Source organism: Halyomorpha halys, unplaced genomic scaffold (genome assembly GCF_000696795.3).
Source record: "Halyomorpha halys isolate HHAL.00 unplaced genomic scaffold, Hhal_1.1 Scaffold629.1, whole genome shotgun sequence".
NCBI classification, from domain to species: Eukaryota; Metazoa; Arthropoda; class Insecta; order Hemiptera; family Pentatomidae; genus Halyomorpha; species Halyomorpha halys.
This window is the reverse complement of record NW_027111602.1, coordinates 433,808-444,438: the sequence shown is the minus strand read 5'-3', so window position 1 is coordinate 444,438 and position 10,631 is coordinate 433,808. Positions and strand designations below refer to the sequence as shown.

The 10,631-nt window shown below is 29.1% G+C and overlaps 1 protein-coding gene across 48 annotated transcripts in view; it reads left to right on the top strand.

The window, feature by feature from the left end:
- The first annotated feature begins 738 nt into the window (after positions 1 to 738).
- Positions 739 to 10,631, top strand: part of Mhc (myosin heavy chain) — a 36,315-nt gene continuing 26,422 nt past the window's right edge. For 13 of the 48 annotated variants that reach the window (XM_014427275.3, XM_014427268.3, XM_067049670.1 and 10 more), the window contains exons 1-9: positions 739 to 1,007; positions 2,985 to 3,128; positions 3,839 to 3,995; positions 4,604 to 4,631; positions 5,824 to 5,926; positions 6,035 to 6,127; positions 6,204 to 6,267; positions 7,006 to 7,104; positions 9,248 to 9,351. In XM_014427275.3, coding sequence (XP_014282761.1) covers positions 789 to 1,007; positions 2,985 to 3,128; positions 3,839 to 3,995; positions 4,604 to 4,631; positions 5,824 to 5,926; positions 6,035 to 6,127; positions 6,204 to 6,267; positions 7,006 to 7,104; positions 9,248 to 9,351 — 1,011 coding nt within the window. In that variant the 5' untranslated portion in view covers positions 739 to 788. Of the gene's footprint in view, positions 1,008 to 2,779; positions 2,924 to 2,984; positions 3,129 to 3,838; positions 3,996 to 4,603; positions 4,632 to 5,823; positions 5,927 to 6,034; positions 6,128 to 6,203; positions 6,268 to 7,005; positions 7,105 to 7,492; positions 7,597 to 8,096; positions 8,201 to 8,523; positions 8,628 to 9,247; positions 9,352 to 10,631 lie in introns of all 48 variants that reach the window. The other 35 variants (XM_014427259.3, XM_014427258.3, XM_014427262.3 and 32 more) reach the window with 6 other exon arrangements.

Below are 10,631 nucleotides of genomic sequence, written 5' to 3'. Positions count from 1 at the left end.
ACTATTATCTTGGTTTAATATTACACAGTTTAGCGATTAATTAATTTCTAATTTATCTAATGTTTTTTTTATTAAAGCGATATTTGATTAAAATAAAAATAAACCTTATTGCAAATGATTAAAGTATGATCCGTCTATTATAATTAGGTTTGGCTAATTAATTTGCTTATTAGGAAACATATTTTATTTATTCTCTGGTATCGTCTTCGAAAAGGTTATTTATAGGTCATTCTCAAAACAGGGACAAACGTGTTTCATTTGACCCATATAACTGAAAACAATGATTTCAAAAATTCATTATAGTACTGGGCTAAACCTACCACGAGTCTAAAGTATCGTTGATAATCTACAATAGGTAAATTATAATCAAATCAAATAGTGTTTGCAAAGTCAAGAATTTTAAACGATAAAACTGTATTGCGATGATAGTTTCGATCTGTTGGAAAAAACCTAGAGTCTGTTCAATATAGCTGCGTTGACTGGTAGCTTGTTACGTAGTATTGAGCTAAGGTAAATGTTTATGAAAAATTGGTTTTGATGGACTGAGCTAATGAAAAATTAGTTTGGCCTAACCCTCACGAGAAAATTCGTTCAATGTAATTACTCGCCTTGCTGCGTCAAAGTTCTTAATTCTCTTCAGCTTCTTACTTAATATTCAATTGAGACTTTTTATTTTTACCTATACTTTACTTATCTTTCCAGTATCCGAAAATTTAATAATGTTTCCCTTTGTTTCAGAAGGGCTGTCCTATATCTTTTAAGCCCGCTGCAGACAGGACAAGGACAGAATGGCGTCGAAAGGACCTGCAGGTATGCAAAAGGGGGCTGATGACCCCGATCCAACCCCATATCTCTTCGTATCCCTGGAACAGAAGAGAATCGATCAAACGAAACCATACGATGCCAAGAAAGCTTGCTGGGTCCCCGATGAAGCCGAGGGTTTCGTCTTGGGTGAAATCCAAGGAACTAAGGGAGATATCGTTTCAGTCAAGCTCCCAAGCATGGAAGTAAGTATATTTCATGACTGGTGAAATATATATATTTAAAAAATATATATATTAAATAAAACAGGATAAAAAAAAATAAAACCTTTAGCAAATTAAACTCTACAACAACATTAAGATGAACCTACCTAAAAAAATTTAAGTAAATGCAAATAGCTAAAAAATAATAATATTATATAAAATACTAAATAGTACAATAATTTTCTGGTTTTAGCTTCTTATAACAATTCCACGATATTTGTGTTTTGAAGAACAGTTTGTTGATTTTTTCATGATCCCAGAACTCACCAATATTATAATGACATATTCTGTCAAAAATGTATTGAAACACGCACTAGTTGTTTTGACTAATTTGTATTTCCAGCTACGAACAAAATTATATTGATTTCTATTAAACTATTAGAGAAAGAAATATATTTTTTACAGAAATATATTTAACACAGAAATATAATAATGGTAATACAAAAAAAAAAAATTTCACTCAAAGTCCAAAATATTTAAAATGTTATTTTAAATCCCATTGTTTTTACAGGTATGATAGTTCACATGCTATCATTCCGAATCTTTTGATAAAAAATTGAGTAAATAATTTAAAAATGGATTCATATTTAATGATCATTATAATAAAATTATTTTATGTTTGGTTGAGTTAATCATTTTTATAATTAAAAAAATATATTTGGTTATTACTTAATAGTTATTAAGCAAATAATGTATTTTTAAAGATGTTTCAAAAAAATTAATTAAATAATTTGAAATTTTCCATTTAATTTTATCAAGTAGGAATTGATGGATATTTAAATTAGTTTTTCATTTAATTGTTTAATTTCTTTATTCATAGGTCAAATTTTTCCGATCTGTATATTTATCTTGGGATGTTTGGACAGTATTCAAGATTGTGTACAATATTATCAAACTCCTCTACTTTTTTTTAGTTTGGAATTTTTTCAATTTATCGAGTTCGAGCTGCTACATAAAAATCGATTTTGTTGGTTATATTTATCAAAGAAAATCTATTATTCTAATAATGGAAGTGTCAGCAGTGTTGGTTCAGAGGTGTCTTGTTTTTTCCATTCCAATTTTCCAAGATTGGATATTTCTGTTACGGATATCATTTGTGTACCAGTATGTTTTCTTATTCCATCAACAATATTTCAACAAGATAATGTAATCAGTTGTGACAGCGGAAAACATTATATTTCACCTGAAGATATAAATAGAAATCTGAGTACTTTTTTGTAATTGATTTAGTGATTTATTTTTGTGGTCATCAGTCAGATCAACTCTCCTGAAGATAATTTCAGCTGATAGTTGTAGCTATTGTTTTGTCTACGTTTTGGTATAGTTTGTGTTAGATGTTTAGATCTTAAAAATCACAACGAGAATTGAGGCGTTGCATTTTAAAATATGCCTTGTCCATTTTACAATTTTTAGCCTTTTTTGTTTCTTTAAAATTTTTGTAAGAGATAATCATGATGTCAAAGAATTTACTCTGAAATAAGTTAAATCAAAAACTTTGGGAGAAATCCTTTCAACTCATGTTCATCAAGAACAAAAAGTGTCAAAGAAAAAGATATAGGTTTTATTTATTTCTCGAAAAATGGACTTGGTTTGGGAACGCTATGCCTCTATCTTTTGTTACTTTTTACTAGATCCACTTGCTTCAATCAAGGTTTGTTTCGTTAAAACAATTTTTTGACGTGAAGAATGGAGATGTATTTGATTATGTGATCTGATTACTCTGATTATTAAATACTGTTACTTCCGTTGAGCAGGAAAAGAACTTCAAGAAGGAACAAGTATTCCAAGTAAATCCCCCGAAATTCGAGAAAGTGGAAGACATGGCAGATCTCACCTACTTAAACGACGCATCTGTCCTGTATAACCTGAAGCAGAGATACTATGCCAAATTAATTTATGTAAGTGAAATATTTTTGTATTTATTACATATTTAACTAATTTTTACTTTTCGATTGACAGACAAAAGACTTCAAGAAAGATCTGGTCGGCCAAGTCAACCCACCCAAGTTCGAGAAATGCGAGGATATGTCCAACTTGACCTACCTCAACGACGCTTCTGTCCTGTATAACCTTAAGCAGAGATACTATCATAAGCTAATTTACGTAAGTTAAGAGTTACCCCAGTTGGAAGGAATGCTCCAAACCTTCCCGGATTGAGCATGCCTTGGATAACCTGCAACTTGACCCGCAAGGTGAATCCATTTAATGAAGACGATCAGTGGCATCAACCGTCTTACCATTTCTTGAATCCTTTCTATTAATTTTTTTACTTCTTCTCTTCTCCTTAAACAAAAAAACAAATAAAAAAATGGACAGGCATCAAAACTGGCCAAGTCTCAATAAATTGAAATTAATCGAATCTGAAAATGCCAAATATCTTAAATGTAAAAGAATTTGAGACTTGCCTGTTTTCATGCAACCCAATTTCGATTGTCCATCACTTTCTGATAAAGCAGAAAGTCTAACCACCTCAAGTAACATTAATCCGTAGTTATTGAATATGATACCAGTAGTGAAACAGGGCATGAACACCAATCACTACACCCTTTGTGACCTATTGTATATCTCTTGGAATGAAATGTACCTTTATTTGTTGTCTATGCTATGTATGTGACTCCATAGTATTTTATATCTATGTATTTCTTCAATATTCTTCTCAACCGAAAGTTATACTCGATACGCAAGAAACTCATTTTAAATAGTTGATTGATCAATCACATTACAAAAATCTTTGGATCTGGTTGGGAAGAATAATATTAACACTAAAAATTACTATTCCTCCGAATTATTAATACTATATTCACTTCCCACAGACATACTCCGGTCTGTTTTGCGTTGCTATCAACCCTTACAAGAGATTCCCCGTATACACCATGAGGTGCGCTAAGTTGTACAGAGGTAAGAGGAGGAATGAAGTCCCACCTCACATCTTTGCCATCTCTGACGGTGCCTACGTAAACATGTTGACCAGTGAGTTTATTTATTTTATTATTAAATGATCAAAATTAATTTACAACCGAAGATGAAAAATAGAAGTTTAAGTTTTCTTCAATTTTCAGTTATCTATTGCTTATATTAAAAAAAAAATATATAGTAATATGATTATTTGTGTCATTTGTGAAAGCTTTTGGTTTCAACAATGAATAGGGACACTTTATTTAGTATTTGTTTTTTATTAAACTATACTCTTTTTTTTCATATTTATATTGATTTGTCGGAACTTCAGGGTTATATCCAAACTTCAGTAAAATTTACAATAATACATCCTTTACTGCTTTGCTGCAAATAGATTTTATAGGATGTCTATAGTTAATTTTACTCCTATTTATTTAACATACGAAAAGGGTATGGTATAATCAAATGGAAGTATTAAATAAACTGTCACTATGTATTAATAAATCAAAATTTCAGTTTTAGAATATACATGTGTATATCATAAATGTTTATGAGTTCTTCTATCATAAATTTCACAAAATTATATAATTTTGATTACAAAAAAAAAATGTAATTTGGTCATTTCTATAAAAAACGTTTAAAAAAAATATATTTTTTAATGCCTTTTTGTTTTTCTTTTCCAGACAAAGAAAACCAGTCTATGTTGATTACGTAAGTATCTTTGTTTGAATACCACAAATACATACAATATAATATTCAACTCGATTTGATAATTGATAATCAATTTCTAAAACTCGGAAACGGGTTAAAATACTTAGTTAAATAATTTTAACATATTCTAATTTTAAATTATAATAAACAACATTCTTAATTTAAACTAAGCTGTAAAACACATCTAATAAAAACAAAACTTATACTTTATTCATACATAACATTACAAACATTAATATCAAAATTAATTATAGTAAAAGGTGAATCAAGAAAATATAATTATTAATATTTATTTTCTTAATTAATTATAAATTATATTAGCAATCATTAATTTCATATTTAAGATACTTTAAATTAAATAAAAATATATACATATGAATATGAGCTTTATTTTTACACTTGATATATTTTTTTCATGTTCATACTTTTAAAAATAATTATTATCTATGTATCTTAATTACTGCTTTACATTAAATATCAACAAAAATTATTGATTACATACTTTTTACGTCTAATAAAAAATTTTGTTATGTTCAAATAAAAATCTAAAGAAAGTCTTGATGTTGTCAAATTTCTTACAGAAAATTAATAAATAAAACTGTTGAGTAGAAGCCTGAAGATAAATATTATTTTGAATGTTTCACAGTGTATAAACAATATTTATTTTGCCCAGATACATTTTTCGGTTTTTAAATGAATGAAAAAAAAAACAGAATATGTAGTAAATTAGACTTTTTTCTAGGTTTTTTTTTCTTGAATCCGTCCGTTATTATCGAAAATTAAATTTTCATTATTAAATGTTTACTTTTATTTATAACTTTTTTATACCGATAAAAATGGAGATTTCAGTAGCTCTAAACCTTGCCGTGATGACAGGAAATAATTTAATGATGGAGTATATCGAACGTTTATTGTGGACATAGATTTGAACCATTCTCTTCCATATATACAAATATGCACGGCGTTAATACAACTTCCAACTTTCGAATGAGTAAACTCACGTCAACTCTTTTATTTGTTTTAAATAAGTACACACTTCTAAACCATTTTTTTACCTAATTAAAAAATATATTCTCAAATATCTACCATATGTCTCACATAGCTTACTGTTAGGATGATGAAATTTACGTAAGTTTACCCGAGCGTGCCAGAGTAGGTTTGAGACTAACAAAATTACTATTTTCCTCAACAGTGGTGAGTCTGGTGCCGGAAAGACTGAAAACACGAAGAAGGTAATTGCGTACTTCGCCACCGTTGGTGCCAGCACAAAGAAAGAAGAAGCTTCAGAGAAAAAGGTAAAATTAAAAAGTATAAACTGAACTAACTTATATCTCTTCTGAATTCTAATCTTAGGTTGCCCGAATCAAACGTTTCCTACATGTATTTTTTTTTCACTTCCTCAGGGTACCCTAGAAGATCAAGTCGTCCAAACTAACCCCGTACTAGAAGCCTTCGGTAATGCCAAGACAGTCCGTAACGATAACTCCTCTCGTTTCGTAAGTATATACTTACTAACCGAAAAGGAAGTCTTTATACTTTGGGAGCTTGAATTATAAGTTGTTTCTGCCCTAGGGTAAGTTCATTCGTATCCACTTCGGACCATCAGGAAAACTGGCCGGAGCTGATATTGAGACCTGTAAGTCAAATTTTACAACTTTATCAAATCTTATCACTATAATTATAAAATATAAATAATAGTATAAGCTTATATTATTAATTTGTAAATATTAAAAATACAATATAGTTATAATTAAATATACAATAATTCAAATAGTAACTATGTTTTAATAGTTATATATACCACTAAAATATTAAAAACAAATATGAATCTCTTTTGTGGATTTATAAATACATAGTAATATCACCTTTATCATAATGCATTTGAACAAATAATAGAAGACTTTGTTTATTAGAGAATAATAGTTTTATTTACTCATTTTAACATTCTAATAATTTAATAGTTTAATTTTTAAATAATATTTCGATGGTTTTATAATTTGACTCAATCACATTAATTTTGACTAAATGCTAATGAACAACTTTTTCTTCAGTTTAAAAAAAAAAACATTTCAATTAATTTAAAGATTGGTTTTTTAACAAAGTTATTATATGTAGAAGTTAAGTAATGTAACTATTCCTAAAATATTTACTAATAATGAATAATCTAAATTAAAGTTCAGATTTATCACCATTTTAGTTTCTTAAAAAAATCTTAAACGTATCATAACGAGACATTACCGAAGTTATTGTAAAGCTTCTGAAGATTTAAATTTTGTATTTAATTTTATAAATTAAAATTTATAATAATTAAATTAAAGGCGTCTATTTTTGATATAATTTTTTTCTTTATTATAATATTCCTGCATCTTTACAGATCTACTGGAGAAGGCTCGTGTCATCTCCCAACAAACTTTGGAAAGATCTTACCACATTTTCTACCAGATTATGTCTGGTGCCGTCAAGGGAGTTAAGGGTAAGCTTATTTCTTTTTTTTAAATAAAAGAAATACGTAAACGCATTTTATTTAATAACATAAAGTAAATATTTGATAGTTAAATGTTCTAGTCATAATAAGTAGTTAATAATTTTGAAAAATTATATATGTTTTACAAATTTCTAAATAGTCTTAAGTATATGATCACGGAAATGGAAAACATTAAGTAACTAATTATGAGTATAATACTAAAATCTGGTATTTTTTGAAATTACAATTTTTTTATAGTTCATTTTTCACTTATAAATTAAATATTAATTTAATTTATTGCCACTTTGATGATATGCAAATCACAATAGAAAGATAGAAAATGTTGTATTATTTTTTAGTTACTTAAACCATTAAGACTGTTATTTATAATATTCAGAGTTATGTCTGCTGTCCAACGATATTTATGAATACAACTACGTCAGCCAGGGAAAAATTACTATTGCTGGAATTGATGACGGAGAGGAAATGCAGTTGACAGATGTAAGACTAAAAAAAAAAAGAAAATATACCCCCAAAAAAAACCAAGAACGAAATTTTTGAGTAGATATGACTTTTTTGACCTATTTCCAAAAAATAGACCATACGAATAGTTATGACCCAGTAAGACAGGGTATTTTCTATTTCTTTTTACTTCTGTTCTTCTATTTTCTACCTTCTTCTTCTCTTTTTCTCTATCTTCTTTCTGTATATGTATGTATAAATCAATATACATACTACATTCTTCTTCCAACTTCTCTCTTCTACCCTTGAATAAAGAGATATAATAGTCTTTCGAATTTTATTACTATTAGATAGTGAAGAACCAATAGTCGACAAATATACGTATAAGCTATTGAGTTTTAGAGATTGTATTCAATATTTTATCCTATCTACCGAAGAAGGACAACAGACTGATACTCGGTCCTTCATAAAAGTTCCCTAAAGGCCAAAATCCTTAAGAACTGGGATTGCCAATTAACTTCTCTCTATCTGTAATACAGACATGTGTTTGCTGTCGAATAACATCCAAGACTATTACTTCATCGCCCAAGGAAAGACGACCATCCCAGGTGTAGATGATGGAGAGGAAATGCAGTTGACTGATGTAAGGACAGGCGAAAAACTTGCATCAAACCAAGACCCTCTAATGACGGGGTTATTGTGTTTACTATCATTCGAAAGAATTTGTTTTTGTTTTTTTTTCTCTCTTTTATTTCTTTTATATTCTTATTTATGTATGTTATTGAGCTGAAGAAGACGCTTTGAATTAGAATAGACAGCTTTGGTACTTAGAATAGAATGTGAAATATATTTTTTTAAAAGAAAAAAAAAATCAGGTTCTGCTTTAGGAAAGCAGAACAAGACAAGCCAAAAAACCAAATGTAACTTGGTCTCGGCTATTAACCTCAATGTGTGTGTGAAATATAGAAATGTGCCTGCTGTCGAATAACATCTTGGACTATCACTTCGTCTCTCAGGGCAAGACCACCATCCCTGGTGTTGATGATCGTGAGGAGTTCCTCATCACCGACGTAAGTGAGAACAGAAAGGAGGAGGCAACCATCGCTTACAGTTCATTGTCTATAAGTAGCTCACTCAAACTTAAACTGAGTAAATGCTTTGCCGGTAGAGGCTTCATCAAATAAATATGTCATAGTATAATAATTTGTAAAGTTGAAAATTTCATTTTAGAAATGTTTTGAGACCAGACCACTTAGACGAAAACTCCTTATCGAAATTTCCCATTTTCTTGTGTTATTTAATACTTTTCATATATTTTTAGCTTGTCAAATACCACTAGCATTTACTCAGTTAGCCAAAAGTATCGGAAACCACTATCTAAACAGAAATAACACAAAGTATACAATGTTGTCGTTGTTATAATCCAAGCAATTTAATTTTCTACAGAAATGACTCTGTTGAGTAACAGGATTGAAGACTATAACTTTATTAACCAAGGGAGAACGAGAATACCGGGAGTAAACGATTCTGAGGAGTTTCTTCTTACCGATGTAAGTTTGACTAACTAAGAAATAACTAAACTCTTCATCAAATCATCGCAGCCCTTCAAGCACAGCCGCCTAATTTTATTTTTTTTCCTTCAGACATTTACAACTAACAAACTTTGACACCTTTTTATTTTTTTTTATAGCCAAGTGCTTGCTTTCTGACGACATTTACGAGTACAACTTCATCTCCCAGGGTAAAGTCACAATTGCAGGTGTAGACGATGCCGAAGAATTCGAATTAACAGACGTAAGGATGTGAATGTATCCTGAACCTCCCAATTTTTGAGCGTCTCACGATGAAATTGTTTCCTTACATGCATGGACCCTTATAGAGCTCGCATTGTATTTTGGAACATTTAAAAAAACGTCTTTGATTGTTCGTTGAGGATTATCATCCAATTGTGTTGTCTTCCTTTAAATGTGTTTCATTTCAATGTCCAAGTGAAGTGTTTCGTTTCAGGTTAAAGTAATACACTGGGAAGTCCCATAACTAAATTAATTTTTTGGTAAGGTTTATAGTATTCGTTTCTGACTCAAGATAAATATCAATTACAATTACTCCAAGGACCCGGGATCGAATGTGACAAATAATTATTTTTTACTTAATTATATTTAAACTCCTTGCACAACCGTCGGTCTAGTAACATTTCATGGGTTGTAGCGGTACTGATTAATTTTTATGTATTGTATTCAATTACAATTTAATGAGACATGGCAAGAAAGCTTCCTAATTTACCTTTTAAAACGGAAGCCTGTATTCCTAAATTTCATTGGAAGCTTATAAATTGAACAAATTATTGTTAAAATCTTGAAGAGAGTTTGAACTATTCTTTCTTTTTAAAAGAAAAATTCCTCTTTTTCATTTTACATAAATAACTTTCTTTCTTAATTTAAAAAAAAAAACACATTGCAAAAAGTTGATGGTGCACTCAAGTTTTGACTTAACGAACACAGATATATGACATTATCAGCAATATTAAAAAAAATTTAAAAACATTAACTGCTTCATTCTAATCCAACCGACAAATTATCAATCTCATGGGACAAATTAACAAATTTACTAAAACAAACTTTCACCATTAAAAAGACAACTTGCTTCGCTAAAATTCAAGAAAAAAGACGAGCAGCTTTTTACCACAAATCGCTTTCTTACTATCATCAGTAATTATACAACTGGACAATGAAGGTATTTATGGGCTCCTATAGTTTTTTTGTTTTTTTTTAATTTTTGGTAAGTACATTTATTTTTTTTCTATTTTTGTGTTTTCCTTTTTGTGTTTTGTAGTTTAGTTACGTGTTTAGATATATATGTGTTTTTTATAATCCAAACTTCTTTTTCCTTTTTTGTGTTTTGATTCTTCAATAGATTCCTTCTGTCATGTCATAATACCCTCATTTTCAATTTAACAATTTAATATATGTCAGTAGATTAGATTAGAATAGACTTATGTCTTTGCATTAGTTTCTTTATTTATAAACTTTCTTTGAAGAAATTTTTTAAGTAATGCAGAACTATACTTCTATAAA